The sequence below is a fragment of the Podarcis filfolensis genome (assembly GCF_964270895.1).
Source record: "Podarcis filfolensis genome assembly, chromosome: 8".
Taxonomy (NCBI): domain Eukaryota; kingdom Metazoa; phylum Chordata; class Lepidosauria; order Squamata; family Lacertidae; genus Podarcis; species Podarcis filfolensis.
In genome coordinates, this window is record NC_139611.1 from 22,999,754 (window position 1) to 23,021,036 (window position 21,283).

General features: G+C 46.4%; 1 protein-coding gene and 1 long non-coding RNA gene across 3 annotated transcripts in view; both read left to right on the forward strand.

The window, feature by feature from the left end:
* LOC310769585 overlaps nucleotides 1-21,283 on the forward strand; it is a 276,754-nt gene that overhangs the window by 180,935 nt on the left and 74,536 nt on the right. The gene's annotated exons all lie outside the window — the stretch shown is intronic.
* Nucleotides 8,037-21,283, forward strand: part of TP73 (tumor protein p73) — an 87,783-nt gene continuing 74,536 nt past the window's right edge. Inside the window, exons 1-3 of one of the 2 annotated variants that reach the window (XM_083628707.1) lie at nucleotides 8,037-8,138; nucleotides 15,523-15,618; nucleotides 17,585-17,708. In XM_083628707.1, coding sequence (XP_083484833.1) covers nucleotides 15,560-15,618; nucleotides 17,585-17,708 — 183 coding nt within the window. In that variant the 5' untranslated portion in view covers nucleotides 8,037-8,138; nucleotides 15,523-15,559. Of the gene's footprint in view, nucleotides 8,139-15,522; nucleotides 15,619-17,584; nucleotides 17,709-21,283 lie in introns of those variants that run through there. The other variant, XM_083628709.1, reaches the window with a different exon arrangement.

Consider the following 21,283-nt stretch of genomic DNA (forward strand, 5'->3'; position numbering starts at 1 on the left):
AGCCTTCCAGAGGAGGGACAATAGCGCTGCATCTGTTTCGGGCTGTGATCTGGGCAGAGGATCCTCCCACCTGTCACGCCTCCTCTCCCCGAGCTTGAGAAGGAGGCTCATTAAAACCACGCTTGAAAATTCCTGGCTGACTGGTCCAGAATATCTTCCCTGAGCTTCCCATTGTGGTGCCTTAAGACGAGTTAAAAATAAAACCACTGCAGCAAAAAAACACACAGAGAAGAAGCAGAGCGGAGGAGCTGGTGGCTTCGATTTGAAGCCCAGTGGACATAACTAAAGTTGGCTTTGTATAGAGTTGTCACCCAAGACTGAGAACCTGCTTTTGGAGGTTCTTGAGTGAGCAGGGAGACAGCGACACCCGAACCCGGGACCTTCTGCGTGCAAAGCGGGTGTTTTGCCACTGAGCTACGAATCCTTGACCGGCTAAGTGCATGAGCTGGAGGGGCTGTGGGGAGTGTGCGGAGGTGTAACCCACACGTCTGCCATGAATCATAGCAGCCCTGCTTCACGGTGGATACCTAATATCAGTGTAACGTCAGCAGGATGTAGCTGGCATCACACGCTCTGTCATCATTATGTACAGGGCTGACGCCAGGTGACCCTTGGCAGCCCACCACCATTGCCCCTCCACACCATGGTTTTATCGGTTCAAATCTGTATGCCACCTTTGAGCTCCTTGGAGGAAAAGGTGGAATATCAATGTAACAACAACAACAACAACAACAACAACAACAACAACAACATAATACATTATCATAATCAACAACATTACAGTGGTACCTCGGGTTAAGAACTTAATTCATTCTGGAGGTCCGTTCTTAACCTGAACTGTTCTTAACATGAAGCACCACTTTAGCTAATGGGGCTTCTCGCTGCCGCACCGCCGCCACGCAATTTCCGTTCTCATCCTGAAGCAAAGTTCTTAACCCGAGGTACTATTTCTGGGTTAGCGGAGTCTGTAACCTGAAGCGTCTGTAACCTGAAGTGTCTGTAACCCGAGATACCACTGTATTATCATTGCATCTATATCTTTTTAAAAATTTTATTTATGATTTTAATTTATATACATTTCAGTAGTAATTTAACAGTAATATATTTCATCAGTATCAATATTATTATATTATAAATATTAACAACAACAAACAATCTTAACGAAAAAGGTGATGGTGATGAATAAAAGGTTTGATATTAAATTACACCTGTATCTTTTTTCCTTCTTCACCATCATTATTGAATTATTATTATTAATAAATTCATAGCAAACCTTTCATCACAATCATCATTTAACTAATAATAATAATATTTTTAAAGTATGTATTAAGTTGGCCTATACATCACTTTTACACATAAATTCTATCAGCAAAGCAACTCTCATTCCATGTAAACTGCACCTTAAACTCAATTTTAAAAGAAACAGAAAGCGTCAAATGGGAAAAAGAAAGACATTATTGTTACAACAACATCAACAATCACAATATAGCAGCAGCAACAACAACAACACATGGAGGGCTCCAGGTTCCTCACCTGTAGGAGCATACAATCTAAATTTCAACACTGGGAGAATAACCCCTAACAAGCAGCAGGGAAAGTCTCCTGCTTTGCGGCCCCGTTCAGCTCCCTGAGTTGCCACAGAACAACATGCTCGCTGCAAGGTACCAGCTGGAGAATCAATTCACCTCTCATTGCCTTTGCCAGTTGTGCAGGCCTTTAATTGCCTGCCTGCTGCTCCTTGCAGCTCTGCTGCTCTCCAAGGAGTGCCTCTCCAGGGCTGGGTGGGGACCTTCCTGCGTAATTGGGCAGGCGTGAGTACATTTTGAACTGCCGCCACTGTTTCAGTCGCCTAGGATGTCCCCAGGTCCAGCTTGTGGCTCCACACCCAAACCAAGAGTTTGGTTTCACAGCCAAATTTCTAAAATCTGGACTTGGAATTTTGCAGTAGATCATGTCGGAACACCCCTGGGGGAGGGGGCACATGCAGCCCCTGGAATGAGAGAAACCTCTCCAGACATCTTCCGGATGAAGTGCAGCCCAGGACATTCACAAGTCAGTCCTGGTGTGCACCAGCAGCACATATCAAAAGACATGTGCACGCTCACTCAGCAGAGTATAGCAGAAATGATCGTGGAGCGTGAGTGTAGCATTCTAAGTGATTTATTAAGCAATATATACAGGATGTGGGTGGCACTGTGGGTTAAACCACAGAGCCTAGGACTTGCTGATCAGAAGGTCGGCGATTTGAATCCCCACGATGGGGTGAGCTCCCGTTGCTCAGTCCCTGCTCCTGCCAATCTAGCAGTTCGAAAGCACGTCAAAGTGCAAGTAGATAAATAGGTACCACTCCTGCGGGAAGGTAAACGGCGTTTCTGTGCACTGCTCTGGTTCGCCAGAAGCGGCTTAGTCATGCTGGCCACATGACCCGGAAGCTGTACACTGGCTCCCTCAGCCAATAAAACGAGATGAGCGCCGCAACCCCAGAGTCGGCCACGGCTGGACCTAACTGTCAGGCGTCCCTTTACCTTTACCTTTATATACAGGACAAAGCAACCATGGTGTCCTCTCACTTCTTCTCCAAGAGAGAGAGAGAGAGAGGGAAAAAAGAAACACAAAAGTACAGTACAGCATAAGACTGACTTCCGTTCTCACACTTTCCAAGCCTAGAAAGTAAACACTGACATGTGATGTAACAACTACACATCCAGCAACAGAGGAGTGAAATGCTAACAGATCAGAGGCGAGGAGCTTCCCCCACCCCAATGGCCACATCCCCAGGGGTGGGTGGTACCGGAGGCAAGAGTGGGTGGAGCAATGAATGCAAATTTCACCTTTGTAAAAATGGCTAGAGCAATTAAATTAAATTTTATTTTTTTGTCCATAGGCTAGTTGTTCCACGCATTGTCCTCCACCCAGTCAGGCAAGCGGCATTATCTGAATTCAGTCCACTGTCATGATCTCAGTGATACTATTCACTAGTCCTACCCATTGTAGCAGCCTGAAAGTGGTTTTGTGATTGTGGTAGATAAGAGCGATGCCCCTCAACCAGTGATGCTGAGTGAGTTCATTTCCTGAGTTAACGTCTGCAAGGCAAGAATATGCAACTGTCCCTTATGGGGATCAAACCTGCAACCTTGGCATTATCAGCACTATGCTCTAACCAACTGAGCTATCCAGGGGCTGCCACGTAACTCATTATCTGAGTTCATTTTACCTTGCACAGCAGGCTAATTTCTACACCAACACCCTTCTCGCTCCTCCATCCAGGCAAGCAAGAGGTATGATCAGAGCTCAAGGGCACATTCCAGCCAGGCAAAAACACTCAAGGAAGGCAAGACCCATGAGAGGTCAAGGCAAGACCCCTGAGAAGAGAGAGAGAGAGCAGCCAGGGGAAAATCCGAAGAGGCAGATAGAAAAAGGGCCCCTGGTTATGGGGCTCCCCTGCTGCATTGTAATGCCGACTAACATCCTTACACATTAATAACGGCAAACGATGTTGAATATTTTTATATCGGAAGGGAATCTGTACCACACTTAATTACATGCAACACACTTCACCAGGCAATTAAACCTCCATTTCCCCCATCCCGTCACTCATTCCCCAAAGCCTAGAAATGTCAACAAAACTCCGTTGTAATTAGAAGAGTCTCCTATAATATTTACCCCCCTTTTTTTGTACATAAAGCATGTTCCAACTTGTCCCCCGATTCTTAATTTCTGATCACAGCCAGCGTCTCTGCTAATTATGGGACGTAATGAGAGAAAATCGATAACAACAGCTTGTGGAAGTTGCCCTCAGCTTTTAGGGAAAGGCTGCAAATTGCAAAAGGAGAGGTAGGTAAACAAGTCACTAATTGGGTTAAAAGGGGAAATTATAGAGACTCCAGGGCTGCTTTTACATATATGGCCTTTGTATAGCTTTTATATACTATGCCCATAACAACCCAATACACAACAGTAAAATCCAATGCAATATGTCATCACATTTTTAAAAATGTTATGGGTGCATTTGCAATTCATATTACAGGTGGTACAAAACCAAACCATTTTAAAATTCAATGTGCTCAGAGAAATGTGTATATTAAATTGATGAAGATTCATACTTTCCTTATCCTCCATAAATGTCATACCTAAAATGAACACGACTCAATTTCAGTATGCTGAGAGCTTGCATCCACCCTCGCTGCCAGAAAGAATGCTTGTGCCTGAGTTTGCTTTTCACCAATTCCCTCCCAGTCAATTTTCCTTTTGTGTTGCGTCACGATAGTAAGTGCAAGGGCAGGAACTGCCTTATTGATAACTGCAATCTGCTTGGGAGCTTTCTTTGGCTGAAGAGTGGGGTAAAAATACCTTAAATAAAATATCTGTTTCCTCCCCCTAATAGAAGTCACAGGACTAGATCCATCACTTATTTTGGAGTAAACCCCATTGCATTCCAGTGGACTTTCTTCTGAGCATACATGCTTAGAATTGCATGGTGGTTTAGTTAACTGAAAGGTAAAGGGATCCCTGACCATTAGGTCCAGTTGTGGATGACTCCGGGGTTGCGGCACTCATCTCGCTTTATTGGCCAAGGGAGCCAGCGTACAGCTTCTGGGTCATGTGGCCAACATGACTAGGCCGCTTCTGGTGAACCAGAGCAGCGCACGGAAACGCCATTTACCTTCCCGCCGGAGCGGTACCTATTTATCTACTTGCACTTTTGATGTGCTTTTGAACTGCTAGATTTGCAGGAGCAGGGACCAAGCAATGGGAGCTCACCCCATCACGGGGATTCGAACCACTGACCTTCTGATCGGCAAGCCCTAGGCTTTGTGGTTTAACCCACAGCGCCACCTGCGTCCCTTGGTAAAGGGACCCCTGACCATTAGGTCCAGTCGTGGAGAACTCTGGGGTTGTGGCTCCAATTAATTTCGATCCAATCAAAATCGGTGTTTTGAGAGTTAGGTGATGAGAAAAGATGAGGGATGAATTCACACAACAACATACATTATATTAGGATAAATATGTCCTTATAGGGCAAAATCACATTAAAAAATGATTATGTTGGGAGAAATATGCTGTAGAATGCTGCTGGGGTTTTGTATGTAATAGCAAGCTGATCTTGAAATGTGGTATACTGAAGACTTAAGACAAAATGAGAATCAGAGAGAATTTGAAAATGGCAGCATCGTCCATCCTTCGTCATTGATTTCCGTGGGGTCTATGTTCAATTCACTTGTTCTGCATTTGACCCAGGCACAGAGCCGTAACTAGGTGATCTTGCGCCCCTGGCAGAACTGTCCAGATTGCACCCCCTATTTAAAGAAAAATGAATAGGGAAAAACAGGGCCCCCGCATATCATATAAAGACCCTCTTTTTAAAACCTTTTCTTATGAGGCATTAATCAATATTTTTATTTATAGACATATTTATGACACATTTTAAAGCCTGCACCTCTGGAGGGAGCCTTCCTCACCACCCTCAAGCTATGGCCCTGCCCAGGCATTTCTTTAGGATTAAGATGGCCTATTCCTGAGACAAATGGGAGAGAGAATTACCGTATTTTTTGCTCTATAAGACTCACCTTTCCCTCCTAAAAAGTAAGTGGAAATGTGTGTGCATCTTATGGAGCGAATGCAGGCTGTGCAGCTATCCCAGAAGCCAGAACAGCAAGAGGGATCGCTGCTTCTGCTGCGCAGCAATCCCTCTTGCTGTTCTGGCTTCTGGGATTCAGAATATTTTTTTTTTCTTGTTTTCCTCCTCCAAAAACTAGGTGCGTCTTATGGCCTGGTGTGTCTTATAGAGAGAAAAATACGGTAATTTACAGATGGAGTGATGGTGACTGGCAGCCCAGTCTGGCTCCAGCATAGTTCCTGATTCTGAAGACATCTCTCTCAATTAATAAAGCCTTGCATTTGTTTATCGGGTTGGGAGAAAACAGAAAAACACTTTAGCAGCCCTCTTTTCCAGAACAGCCACAAAATGTTCAAGGGACTGGTTGTGAAATGACCTATCTGAACCAGACACACACACACACACACACACACACACACACACACACACACAGCTTGTTGCCTTTTGAAGAACAGACATTTTTTGCCTTGAATAGCTGCATGACACAGGCAGAAACCCAACAGGTATGTCAATGCTCATTATTGCATTACCTTACTGGTGATGGAGAAGCTTTACCAGCTAAGTTCCGCCTGTTATGTAGCTGCCACAGTCTTAGATAGCAATGTATATCATATTGCTTATCCAGTTCCCCATCTTTTGCAGACAATTTAAGTGTGTGTGTGTGTGTGTGTGTGTGTGTAAAAAATGGGATGGAATGGGATGGAATGCATTTATGGCTCAGCATATATGACACCGACATAGACCAGAAGCAGAGGGTTGCCTCCAGCTATGTTTTACTCACCCTGAAATTAATGGACCCAAGTTAGCCATGACCATTATGGGTCTGCTGTGAGTAGGACTAGCATTGGACACGAGTTGGAGAAGTAAAACTGGCTAAGCCTTTGATCTGCATGGTGGTTCCATGGATCGAGTGCCGATATAAGGAGAACATAGCAGGATTAAGGAAAGCAGTCTGGAAAAAGAAGCACGATGCATGTCTATGCATTTCAAGATTGTGTGTGCGGCCTCCAAAGAGTTTACTTTATGCAGAAGTTTTAATAGGCCTTAGCTCCAGCTTGACCCAAAGCTTCATGTTTGCCATATTGCTACGCCTGATGATAAGGAAGCAAAGTTGTTTGCTGCGGCTGCACAGGTCACTCTTATCCAAATAATCAGATCAGGTGTGCTTCAATAAAACAATACAGGGCTGTTGGCATGAAATGGAAGGTCCAATGTCAGGTGATCAATTAGTTCAGACTTTGCCAACCTGGTACCTTCCAATTAGAAACATAGAATTCCAATTAGAAACATAGAATTGTAGAGTTGGAAGGGACCCTGAGATTCATCTAGTCCACTTAAAAAACTCCAACGAAGGAGAGTCCACCACCCTCCAAAGCAGTCTGTTTCACCGTCAAACAGCTCTTCCCACCAGAAAGTTCTTCCCATAGCCCTCCAGATGCTTTTGGCCACCAGTTCCTAGTAGCCCCAGACAACCTAGTCAGGGAACTGGAGTGCTGTGATTCCTGCATTTCAGGGGGTTGGACTAGATGACCCTTGGTGATCCCTTCCAACTCTACAGTTCTGTGATTCTAGGTTCCTCCTTCCTAGCTAAGATGGTGCCTGCTGTCAGAATTTTGCCTACACTATTTAACCAACAAAGGCAACCACTTAATTGGATAACAATGTGATTTGAAGCACCTTTACTCAGAAGTAAATTGGGCTGTGTTTGAGCGGGCTGACTCCTAAGTATGTACATACAGGATGTCAGCTGAAACGTAACAGTCAGTGGCCACTTCCAGAACAACTATATATTGAGCATTCATCCCACATTGCTTCTACAAAGCTTACGCAGAGGTTAGATGGCATTCAGGTCCGCTCATTCAGATCTTATCCGACAATAAGCATCCATCACAATTTGCTCGCACAATCTGTCATTCCATTAATCATTTGCTCATCTCGCGCTTTCTCCTAACAGTTTCCTAACTGCAAAACAAGGAGGTCTGTTTCTTTTCCAAAGAGGCTTTGTCGACAGAGTGCTTTAATCCACTTTGATTGCTGCGTAAACCTGAATTTCCCCGGTATGCCTTTTTAAATCCCTTCTGCAAAAATACAGATGGCCTGGGAGAGGCACCCCGAGTTACAAAGGCAGATGTAAGCAGGGTCATATACCTACGCAGAATCTGCAAAAGGTGTTGGATGCTTTCAGGAGAGTTTGCAGGGAAAAAACAGAATCGGATGACCAGGTGAGGCAAGTTGTCTAGGGTTTCCGCTTCAGGGCCTGCTCTCTAATTCCTCAAGGCAGGGACACAGTTGGGGGAGTGAACAGCCCCTCCCCGCCACACTTGGCGTTCCAGGAAGGAGTGCGCGGGCCTTTGCCACACATTTCACATAGCTTTCGACAGCTCCAATGTCATCACCTAGGCGACCGGGACGCTACTTTGTCAGCGGGTGCAGTTAAATAACTCAGAATCTCAACCCTTTAGGCCTCTCTCTCTCTGTGTCTCTTTGAGGGAAACCCAAACTTACTGGGGGCTGCGAACAGGTAAGAGGACACATTCCCCTTCCCCTCCTTCGCTCTGCTCTAGAAGCAATTTTTTTCTTTTAAAAGAAGGTGTGATTTGCACACATTTGATGGTCACAATCAGATCCTGGTGTTGCAGGCTGCGATGTAAGGGAGAGGGGGTAGGATTTGCTTCCCTGGCTAATCCCCCTCTGGCAGGAAAGATAGGTCTGCATTTTTGGATGGGGCATTAGCACTACCGCAGACACATGACCTGTTGGCAAAAGTTGTGTGTGGATGACTTGGCTCTAGAGAGTGATGCTCGCCAGCGTTTACGTTCAACTGTTTCTATAATTTCAATAGGAATGGAAAAGTCTGCTCAGTTTTGGTTCTCTGGGGTTCTCATTTCCCCCAGTCTTGAATTCAGTTATCCACGTTTTTGCAGCAATTTGCAGTTAAAAACAACAACTCCTCGTCAGCATTTTAGCGCAAATTTCTTCTAATAAGCATATTTCAGCAAAGCAATTTCCACTAATACATGCATTTGCATGCACACTTTACCCCAGTATGTGCCCGGTTTTTGTACACATTACCTGGATGGAAACCTGCATTGCAAAATCCGGACACATGTGAATTTTGGATGATGGTTGCGTATTGGTTCGCATATTGTTTTAGAAAGTACAGGTTGCACAGGCTCACCTTTAAATGTGAACTGAATTGCCCCCAAACATAGATGTGTTCTGAATCACAGCCTCAGTCTCCCACTGAAACCATCAACAATTTCCAATACTGAAGTTTGACCAGACTGAGCCAATGCTCTCACAAAGTTTTTGTTTATGTGGCAAATGGTTATTGTTGAGGCACCACCTATGAAAATGCATTACAAAGTTACATAAGTAGAGAAGTATTGCTTCAATCTAAAATAGACAATGCAAGTGAGAAACAGTCACAGAAGGGAGGGGTCAACTCACCTACAACCCCTCCCCCCGGTTCCACAAATATTATTGAAAAGCATTGAAAATTTTCTGAGGTTTTGCCCCCTTGTATGCAGAAGCTTGCCCCCCACAATGTCCTACTGATACGGTATTTTTATTTTTACCTGTGATTTCCCAAGAAAGGCTCAACAACTTTGAGTCCCTAAAAAAAGCTCAACAATGGGGGCTGCCCCCAAAAAGCTCAACAATGGGGGCTGCCCAAAAAGTTTTAACTGTAAAAATAGAAATACAGTCATACCTTGGGTTACAGATGCTTCAGGTTGCGCGTTTTCGGGTTGCGCACCGTGCCGAACCCAGAAGTACCGGAACGAGTTACTTCAGGGTTTTGGTGCTCACGCATGCACAGAAGTGCTAAATCGCACTTTGCACATGCACAGAAGTGCCGAATCGTGACCCGTGCGTGCGCAGACACGGCGCTGCGGGTTGCAAATGCTGAGGGTTGCGAACGTGCCTCCCACACGGCTCATGTTCACAACCTTAGCGTTCACTGTCCCATAAATGTGTCTTCAGCAGCTGGTTGTGGAGAAAGGCAGACTGCAGCCTTTCCTTTGGGCTGATATGAACAAAACGGAAGTACGGGGCACAGAGGGTGATAGCACCCAGCAAAACATCACCACAGGGAATGTTTTTTTCCCCCAATCAAAACTCGTAGAAATTCAGTTCTGGCACTTCTCAGGTGGGCACCATTGCCATTGTAAGAGAACAAGAGGAGGTGTTTGTGGTGATTTCTGAGTATCTTTTTCTAAAGAAATAGCACGGATCACAGGTACACACCCACACCCACACCCCACCCACAAGCAGGCAATATCCCAATCAAACAGGTCTTCCTCCCCCAAAAACCCCACATTTCACAACATAGGAGTACTGTGAGTGGGGGTTGGGTGAACCACATTGGAGACCCCAGGCCTAGTAGTAGGGGCAATCTCATCCTTTATTTGCACACTGTGGCTCCAGTCCAAATCATCTGTCAGGAGAGCTATTCCCAGGATGCAGGCAGGAGGCACCCATGAGGGTGCTGCCTGGAGGGGGGGAGGGGTTTCTGTTGCCTCAGGCAGCTACTTCATGCCACTTCATGGGTGGGCTGGCCTTGCCTGAGGTCATTATGGGCATGCACACTGGTATCTGTTTATCTGTAAGCACAAACCATTGTTTGTTTGTTTTTTAAATACAAATTTCTCAATCTACCAGATTTGCACAAAACAGCAGCCATCTCTCTCTCTCTCTCTCTCTCTCTCTCTCTCTCTCTCTCTCTCTCTCTCTCTGTGTGTGTGTGTGTGTCTGCGCGTGTGTTCCTCCAAGCCAAGAAACCTGAGATACATGGGTCTCTACATGTGCACATACACCTTTTGCGATTTACCATGCTTGCACAAAATAGCAATCCAAAACTAAAAATAAGTGATGCCTTGCTCCAAATTAGTTAAGGATTTGGAATGAGGCATATTGAAAAGCATGTACTCGATTATCTGAGGTTCTGCCCCCCACTCCCACACAGAAGCCTGTCCCCCGCAATGTCCTATTTACAGGGTATATTTATCTGTGATTTTGACTTGGCCCATGGGTCAAATCAATGATATGTTCTTAGAATTTGGAAGGAGTACTGAATGGATGAGCCAAAGACCATATTTAAAAGCAGGGGGTTTGTGGGAAAGAAAGAGTGATGGAAGGGCTGTAGCTCAGTGGCAGAGTCTCTGCTTTGCATGCAGAAGGACCTAGGTCCAGTTACCAGCATTTTCAGATAGGATTGGGATCGACCCCTGTCTGCACCTCCAGATAGGACTGCCTGCGTTTTTGGAGAGCCACTGCCTGTCAACACAGACAATACTACTTGGTATGGGGGGTAAGGTAAAGGGACCCCTGACAATTAGGTCCAGTCGTGGCCGACTCTGGGGTTGCAGCACTCATCTCGCTTTATTGGCCGAGGGAGATGGCGTACAGCTTCCGGGTCATGTGGCCAGCATGACTAAGCTGCTTCTGGCGAACCAGAGCAGTGCACGGAAACGCCGTTTACCTTCCCGCTGGAGCGGTACCTATTTATCTACTTGCACTTTGACGTGCTTTCGAACTGCTAGGTTGGCAGGAACAGGGACCGCACAATGGGAGTTCACCCCATCGCAGGGATTTGAACCGCCGACCTTCTGATCGGCAAGTCCTAGGCTCTGTGGTTTAACCCACAGCGCCACCTGAGTCCCTGGTGGGGGGGTGCAGCTTTCTATTTAAACAACTATTCATTTAGAACTATTCATGATAACTGGAATCTTATTATCGTTGAGAAAGGGGTTGTGGCACAGAGAGAGAGCAGCTTCCTGTGTTCCTGTGTGGCAGCAAGAGTTTCTCTAGAAAGAGCAGGGCTGGTGTCTGGTTTGAAGGGACCCTGACTAGATCTTAGCAGAGGGCAGCAGCACTGGGACAACTGAGCAGGCAGTGGAGCACAACAGCAGCAAACAGCCCAGAACTCTGAAAGTGCTGGGCAAGGTGGCTGTGACTCTGCCACCTTAATTTCTCGAGAATGCCTCTGAACATGAGAAAAGTCTTGCTAGAGCAAGCCAGTTGCTGGGGAATTGCAAAAGGGGAAAGCATGGCTGCTCTCTGGTCCTGTGATTGGATTTCCCAGAGGTTGCTGGTTGGCTGTGGTTGAGAACAGATTCTTATGATAAACTCAGGAGAAAAATCCTACCCAGTTTCCCTACAAGTCACCAAAGTTTCATATATGTAGGTCCACTGTTACTAATCCACTGTGACACCTCTATGAGGAAAGGTTGCAACCTTTGGGACTTTTTAGTTTGGAGAATGGAGAAAACTGGTCCTCTCTCTCTTGTAATGTTAGAACTCATGGACATCCCATGAAGCTGCAAGGCTCAGCACAGATAAAAGGAAGTCCTTTTTCATGCAACACACTTTTCAGCTTTGGAACTCCCTCCCACAGGAGACAGTAGTGGCCACCAATTAGGATGGCTTTAAAAGAGCACTGGACAAAATCAAGGAAGAGAAGACTGGTGACTGGGAGCGGCCACCAGGACCATAGAACACTAAAGGATCTTTATTGGCTCCCAGTGCATTTCCGAGCACAATTCAAAGTGTTGGTGCTGACCTTTAAAGCCCTAAATAACCTCATCCCAGTATACCTGAAGGAGCGTCTCCTCCCCCATTGTTCAACCTGGACACTGAGGTCCTCCTCCGAGGGTCTTCTGCTGGTTCCCTCCCTGCGAGAAGTGAGGTTATAGGGCATCAGGCAGAGGGGCTTCTCGGTAGTGGCTCCCTCCCTGTGGAACACCCTCCCTTCAGATGTCAAGGAAATAAACCACCCCCACCTGACTTTTAGAAGACATCTGAAGGCAGCCCTGTATTAGGAAGTTTATAATGTTTGATGTTTTAGTATGTTCTGAAATATGCTGTGAGCTGCCCAGAGTGGCTGGGGAAACCCAGCCAGATGGGCGGGGTATAAATAAAATCATCATCATCATCAATAACCATGACAGTTATGCTCTGCCTCCATGTTCAGAGCCAGTAATGCTTCTGAATACCAGTTGCTGGAAACCACAGGCAGGGAGAGTGCTCTTGCACCCAGATCCTGCTTGCAAGTTTCCCACAGGCATCTGTGTGGCCACTGTGGGAACAGGATGCTGGAGTAGGCAGGCCATGGGCCTAATCCAGCAGGCTCTTCTTACGTTTGTTTCCTAAACTAAAAATCCCCGTACGTCACAACCTTTTCTTGCAGGTGTGTTGCTCCAGCCTTTGGTCATTTTCAGGGTCCAGAAGCATCCTGGAAACTTCAGGTGGTGGCTGCAGCTGCCTCACCAAATGCTTATTTATGGAGTGTCCCACGGAGGCTGATGTCACCAGCATGGCTGTCCATGTCAAGGCTAGCACCAGCAGTCAGCCAGGCTGATCCCTTGCCAAAGCCCCCAAGACTTGGCCCAACTCCTGGCCTGTTACTGGCTTTCCCCCCTTGACCTCCTTGCCATGTCCGGGCTCAGAGAAATTGCTAAGTGGGACCTTCACAGAGCCTGGTTTTCTGGGAGAGGTGGCCAGTCACTGTCTACCCTTCCCCATGGGATTCAGAATCCACCTGAAGAAGGGGAACACCACCCAGGCGCATGGCGATTAGGAACAAAAAGCAAGGGGACAAAAGAGATACCGTATTTTTTGCTCTATAAGACTCACTTTTTCCCTCCTAAAAAGTAAGGGGAAATGTGTGTGCATCTTATGGAGCGAATGCAGGCTGCGCAGCTATCCCAGAAGCCAGAACAGCAAGAGGGATTGCTGCTTTCACTGCGCAGCAATTCCTCTTACTGTTCTGGCTTCTGAGATTCAGAATTTTTTTTCTCTTGTTTTCCTCCTCCAAAAACTAGGTGCGTCTTGTGGTCTGGTGCACCCTATAGAGCGAAAAATATGGTATTTATTAATTCAAAGCAGCAGCAGCTCTAAATGTTGTATCTTTCCCCAAATTTCAACAAAGAAGAACCACTAGAACTTGAAATGTGGTGGATTAATACTTTCCTGGCTCCCCCTCCTTTTTGCTCCTACTTCCAGTTTGTTTGGGGTTTTCCATTTTTGTTGCATCATGGCAATTATGGCTTCTCTTAACAGTTTTGCTCAATAAGTTGTTCAGTAGATGTAAGAGTCCTCAGAAATGGATAACAGGGAAGGGGCACAGATTAGGAGTAAAGCATCTATTTTGCATGTAGAACCTGCTTTCCCAGGAATCTGTTTCCCCAGGTTGGAATGCCTGACATCTCCAGGTAGGGCTGGGAACATTCACTGTCTGAAACCCAGAAGAGCTGCTGTCTGTTAGTGTAGGAGGTGATACTGAGCTAGATGGACCAATAGGACTATGGCAGCACAAGGCAGCTTCTTGTTTCTTGCAGAAGGGCCATAGCACCTGCTTTGCATGCAAGAAGGTCCCATGTTCAATCTCCAGCACCCCCAGGTAGGACTGGGAGAGACTCCCTGCTGCTGCCAGTCAGTGTAGACAGTACAGAGCTCGATGGACCAATGGTTCTGATTCGCTTTAAGGCAGCTTGCTATGTTCCTAACAAGGTTTAGAAAACACAACTGATAGGTCAACAGCCACAAGCTTAAGAAACCCAGAAAACAACCAGCAGCCCCTCTGGGGTAGGAGCCAGAGTGAACTAGCTGCCTACCAAAATCTAATGAGATGAGATTAGGACACCTGCATATTCTGCATTGCAGGGTGTTGGACTAGAAGACCCTTGGGGTCCCTCCAATTCTGCAATTCTATGACTCCAAGTAAATAGCCAATTAATTATAGGCCTGATGCCTTAAAAAAAAAAAAAAAAGAATGCCAGAAGCTGTTTACCTTTGACAGCCAAATAACAGGCTGAAATGGGGAGGACATGATGGTGTGAGGGGGAGACTCTATACCTGCTGAACTTCTACCTGTGACCCTCATGTGGAAAGCAAAAAGAGCATCTGTCCATAAAGCTGGTGGCAGGGCTAATTAATTATGTTTTATTTTTATATAGAGGAACACCAGGGCCTCCAACCTCACTGGTGTGCAGGCTGCTTCCTTCCTTAATCCCTTGGCTGGTCCCCTGGTTCCAAGAGCTTGGGGATCTAGCACTCATCTCCTCTGCGGCCTTGTGCTTGGAAACAAAAGCCCTGTAGAACTCATTACATTGAATTGTTGCCATTTCAGCTCTAGGCAGAACTGGAACCTGGCCTCAGATGTAGTAGCAAAGCATTGTAGCGCAGTCTGGGGCAGAGGGAGGCGGTAAGCCAGATTGTTATCCTTCCCACCCCCACATGCAAACCAAATTTGACAGCTGAGTGGTGCATCACAGTGACGCCTGGTTGACCCTTTTTGCCTACATGATTCGACACCAAACTATGCAGGCAATGCACTCCACAGGATTCAGCAATCAGCTTATTGGGGGGTCTTGCAAAGGGCTTTTCAGGTGCCGGTCAGCTGATTGGTGGTGCTTGTCCTACCAGTTTTGGCTAAACCAGGACTTTTACCTGTACATAGGAAGAGAGAAAGCTACAGAGCCAGTCCATCTAGTTCAGCATTGTCTACACTGTCTGGCAGTGGGACATTCCTAGCCCTGAGATGCTCTGCCACTGAACTATGGCTCCTCCCCTGCACGATACCTACCTTCTTCTATGACATATCAGGTGTTGGGCAGATGGCTGTGGCTTGGCTGAAATGGCCTTGAGGGCCAAATGCCGAGGCTTGGTGGACCTAATCTGGTTTGAAGGCTGGAAATTTCCCAACTTCAATCTAGCTTCACAGTCAAACATTCAAAATCACCTTATAATTATCTGCACTTCTATTTTATTTTATTTTTAAGGCACTTTGTGTTTTAACATGGTACGCCGCCTTATTTTATGACGCAGCAGTATATGAACACTTCTATAAATAAAATACCTCAGAGCTTGCTAAGCTGATTTCCTACTCCTTTTCTCTGCTTTAGGGCCATCTTTCCTTCATCAGAGACCCCTGCTGTGAAGATGTCTGAGTCTTCCCCAGCAGATGAAGGCACCACATTCGAGCACCTTTGGAGCACCCTGTAAGTATCATCTGTATGCCACCGTCTAGGTGAACGGAGCTTTGCAGTGATGTGCCCCTGCCCCAAAGAGCTTACAATAATGTCCTTGTTGCCCTGAGTGACTTTCCATGCACAATTTTGGCTAACTTTCTCTCCCACTGCAGGCAAACAGGAGACCCCACATGTATTGTTTGTTGATGCCATAGCTGGATTTAGGAGCTTCACCTAGCTGATGCAGATAGTAGAAAGGCTTATTTTTTCCTCCATTGTCAAGCAGGTAATATCAACCTGCACAGACACCAGCATTACAGTAACCTGTGCTTTTGGCCAGGACCCCACAGAGGAGCTGGCATGACTCAGTAACAGGACAGGTGTTCAGGACCCTGGCCAGCTCCTTGAAGCACAGATACCACCAGCTAAGGATGCAGCTGCAGCAAAGGTGCAGAGCCACCTGGGGGGTTTAAATAATATTGCAGCCATTTAGCTCCACCCCCTCTGGGGGAAACTGCTGCACTTAAAGTGGTCATGCCCTATTTAAGCCAGAGGTTGCCAACCTTTCTGGGGCCCATGGGCCCATGTACAAATAGAAGAAACTGTTGAGGGCAACAAATGCACACTGTTCAACTGGCTGCAGCAAAGTGCTGCCTTCAAGTCTAATTTCAGCAGAAGGAAAGGAACTGTGGGCTCTTACAGAGACAACTCCTATCTTAGGCATTGGCACCAGCAGGGCTGGGGACCACCACTGCTGCTCCAGGCTGCAGAGTGGTAATAGCAAAGTGCCCTCCCTCCACTGTGGACAGTTCCAAAGGGGACTTGTCCTCAGAGTCAGAGCCCTGTCCAGTGGGAGTTGACAATGCAGGGTTGGTGTTTTCAGGGCTCTTACCAGGCCTGGCTCTGTCTGAACAGTTTTCCCCATCATCTCTATCATCCCTTCACCAATATTTCAGCCTTCACCAATCTGGAGTGCTCTAGACTGGTGGAGGTTGATCTATGCCGTCAGGATTCTGGGACCATAATGAATGGCTTTCTAATCATCATCATCAACAACATCCACAGAGTAATTTACAACTTCAATAACAGCCATGCAACAACCAACATGCATGCATTTGTATTCCAGATGAAATTAGTTTGCAGAGATGCACAGTTTCGAAAGGCAATTTTAAAATGCATGCATTCAAAATGATGTATATCACAGGGACATAGGAAGCAGCCTTCTTTGGAGTCAGGCTATTCATCTTACAAGCTTAATATTGTCTGAACTGCTTATATGGACCAGCATCAGTGCTCCAGAGTTACAGGCAGGGATCTATCTCCCAGCCCTACACAGAGATTCCAGGGAATTGATCTTCTGCAGGCAAAGAGCACCACATAATGCCTGCTCTATGCTTGCAAGGAATCAGTCCTTCAGTGTGGCAGCACTTCTTATTTGGAACACACTGCCCATTGATATTAAATAAGTGCCTTCACTGTACTGTTTTCTGTGCCCCAGACAGGTAAATTTGACATGCTATTAAATTTGCAAATTTATTTCATTATGTATATATTTAAACTGCTGGCTGTATAGTGCAAAAAGCAGCCCAGCTAACACCTGATTTTATTGGTAATTTTAATGAGTGCCTTATATTGTATGCCTGCCATGTACCAAGCAATCCTAAGTTTTGCCAGATGACCCTCACCTCAGCTGGCAGAGCCCTGCTTAAGCTAGGATGTGGGACTTACTGACTGAGCTGAGGGCGGGGAACTTACTCTAGTGTAGCTCCAAATCAGTTGTGAAAATGCAAGATCCTCTAAACCCATACTCTCTCATCCTAGGGAATCTTGAATTTTGATTGCACCATTGAAGATTTTGGGGATTAAGCTGGTATATATACCTTGCTAAATATGAATGAATGAATGAATGAATGAATGAGTAGAAGTGCAAGGTGAGGCTGCATTCATTGGAGACCAGACCAGATGCACTGAAGTCTTTTTGTTTCCTTTCCACCAGGGAACCCGACAGCACTTATTTTGACCTTCCCCAGTCGGGGCATGCAGTGAGCAGTGAAGCTTCCAACCGCACAGAAGTCACCATGGATGTCTTCCAGATGAGAAGCATGAATGACTCCGTAATGGTAAGAGATGGCAAGAAAGTGGAAGGCTTTGTTGACTCAGTTGAAGCTGCAGAGGAATGACATGGTGATGGGTTGGTTCAAGGGACACGTCAGACTTCAAGCACTAGTGTCTGGACTGGTAGGGCGGAAGGTAGGGAGATGAACAGTAGGAGGCGCCAGAGCCAAGGGTAGCCAGAGCCAACTGATCCCGGTTTTGTCTCCATCTTCCTCTCTACTGAGTTCTGCAAGAAGCAACACTGAGACTAAGGAAGTGGAAGCTGATAGGCAGTGCCACCTCCTGGGCTGTAAGTAAGAAGGCAATATAGCTGGAGACTAGCGGAGATCATAGGGCCCCTTTGGCCCTAATGGAACAACCTCCTCCTCCTACTATACACACATACACACACACACACACACACACACAGAGAGAGAGAGAGAGAGAGTGAGAGAGTGAGAGAGAGGTATTTCCCACTCCTAGTCTGAAATGGTACTGTCTGTCCTATCATTTCAAAACTCTACCAACATGTCCTGCAGAGATTTGGCCTCAGGAAGCATTTGCACCAGCTAAATTCTCAAGGGAAGGAGGAGGTGAGCTCTTTCAAGGTTGCCCCAATCCAGTAGATTGCTGCTTTAACACTACATCCTTTTCTTTTACATTTTGAATTTTGTGTGATGTGATTTCCTCACAATAAACCTCATTTTTGTTAATCACACTCTTAAACTACCTATGATATATATATATATATAGAGAGAGAGAGAGAGTGAGAGAGAGAGAGAGAGAGAGAGAGAGAGAAGGAAACAATTTGGGGGACCACTTTTGTCACCATGGCATCACAGCAGGGGAGCAAAAGAGCAGCCAGTTCTTCTTCTTCTTCTTCTTCTTCTTCTTCTTCTTCTTCTTCTTCTTCTTCTTCTTCTTCTTCACCCTTTGTTGGTCCACATCCATCCCATGACCCCTTCCAGACACTGGTTCGCTGTCTGCACTGTCTCTCCTGATCCAGATAACAAAGAGAGAGAGATATATTGATGATGCTTTGCTTCAGATCTCTTGAGGACTGGTCCCAATGGATCTGTGAGGTTGTTGAATAGAATGGGAGAGAAGATTCAACCTTATGGGGTGGTGGTGCTCACAGATCAGTTCCCATGAGGCTGAGCAAAGGTTTCCCAATGCTATTCTCTGAAACGCCCTTGGAGGTCTTATCTACTCTAACCTATCCTTTTACTGAAGATTCTTTATTGAAGATTCTGAAGATTTTACTGAAGATTCTTACCTAAGACCTTCTGGATGCAAAGCAGATGCTCTACCATTGAGCTATGCTCCATCTTCCAGAGTTGCTTTTGGCTAAATCAGACCATTGGGCCACCTTTTGTCTTCTCTAATTGGCAGCAGCTCTCCAGAATCTCAAGCATATGTCTTTCCCATCAGATGGTGAACTCAAGCCCCTTGACTTTACCCACACAACAGCCTTGTGAAGTAGGTCAGGCTGGGAGACTGATCCAAGGTCCTCCAGTAAACTTCACAAGTGAGCAGAGATTTGAACCTGGGTCCCCCCCCCCCGACACTCTCAGTACACTATCAGTGTGCTGAAACGTGTCCTCCGATTTATCAAAAGCTTGCTTTCCTCGCAAATGAAGCTCCAGATTTTCTGCCTCATTCTCAAGGCATTTTAGAATTTCTGTAGGATTTTTCTCAATGCAAGGGTTGGAGCTCACTTTATTGCTGCAAGGGGGTCACAGGTGGTTGATGTTACTTTCTTCCCCAGTAAACATTTCTCCAGGGCTCTGCAGCCTCCTGCCCAGTTCCCCCCGCTTCTGATTTGAGAAAGAGGTATGGGATGAGTCACTCACAACGGCTTTCCCTGGGCTTTGATTGGAACGTGGGCACCCAGGAAGGCTGCAGACCACTGATGAGATGATGTGTAGAATAAAAGCAAGGACATTCACAGACCACTCCCTTGGCCCTCTCAAAAGGTATGCATGGCAAACAAACAAACAAACAAACAACGCAAGAATTTCTCTAAAAATTTCATCTCCCCTTTCAATATTTTGCAAATGCAATTTCCTTTCATGTTATTGGATGGGGAAATTGGGGGGGAGGGGATGCAGGAGAAGATTTTGGCACAGCACTCCTTTATATGCTGGATCAAATTAAGGACCCTCTGCATTCAAAAAGAAGTGATTTACCATGGAGTTGTGTGCCATCCTCTTCACACAGAGGTACCTCTGATAACTTTCCATGGATCCCTCAAGGCTTCTCTCTGGGAGACAGTGGTGGAGGCTACTCCATTAGGGCCAATGTGGCACACTGCTGCACCAATATCAGTGCGCCCTTTGCCTGCCACGTTGCTTACACCCAGTCAAGGGAGTAGCACTGCCCACCGCTTCCTCTTCCTTCGTCTCTGTGTTGCCCATGTAGAACTTCAGCAAGGAGGAGTGGCGGGGACCAACCCAGAATCAGCTGGCTCTGCCTGTCATTGGTTCTGGCGCCACCTACTGCTGGGCCCCTGCCTCCTGCCCCACTAGCCCCAGTGGGCGCCAGTTGCCAGAGTTTCAAAACCAAAGCTGAAGCCACTGCCTATAGTTTCTCTTGGTTGCTTCCCTCTCCTTCCCCTCCCCATTCTCTTATCATGGTTGGGCCCATGGTTGCTGGGGTGGGGGAGGATATGAAGCAAGAGTCCCAAGAGGGAAGACCAGCTTGCTTGCTTCCTTCCTTCCTCCTCCTTTTTTTTTTTTTTAAGTTCATAGACCTCAGCTGAACAGCCAAACATCTCTCAGGTGTAGGAATGTGAATCATAGAATTGTAAACTTGGAAGGGACCCTGAGGTTCATCTGCTTCAACCCCCTGCAAAGCAGGAATATGCAGCTAGGGACTGAACCTGCAACCTTGGTGTTCATCAGCACCACACTCTAACCAACTATGCTATCCAGGTTTAAAGCTTCTGTTGCTTGACTGGACAAGTGGAAGGCAAACATTCTTGCAGTAGGTGGAGCGCGTCAACAGCACAAAAGCAGAGGCTCTAATTCGTGCTGGTATAGAGTTATGCCACAAGGAACCGTGAAGATGTTTTCCTGCGGTGATACTGATGCTGCAGTTCTAGGAATACAGGAAGGAGCCTTATACTGACTCAGACCGTTGGTCCACCTGGCTCAGTATTGTCTGCACAGAGGGCTCATCCACACTTGTTCCATGCCTAGAAAGCAGGGTTTGAGCGGATTCCTGCTTGCCTCGTGCTTTCTAGGCATGAGTCCGAGTGGTTTTGCCTTTGCCCCAGAAAACCTACCCTTTAGCCCTAAATTGGAGCAAAACTGCATTCTGCAGGGAACCCGGTTGCTGTTTGTTCCAATTTGGCACTAAACTGCAGGTTTTCCCTGGAGAAAGCAGGGGACAAACAGAGGAGATGATAAGCCCCGAGTTGCAAGTTTTCAGGCAGGGCTTTCTCACCAGCCCTACCTATAGATGCTGTGGACTGGACCTTCCACACAAAATGCAGGTGCTCTACTGCTGAGCTACAAATGTTCCCTGAAGATGCAGTAGCACAGGATGGTGAGTCAGACCATTAGTCCATTTCACTATTGCCTACACTGGCTGGCAACAA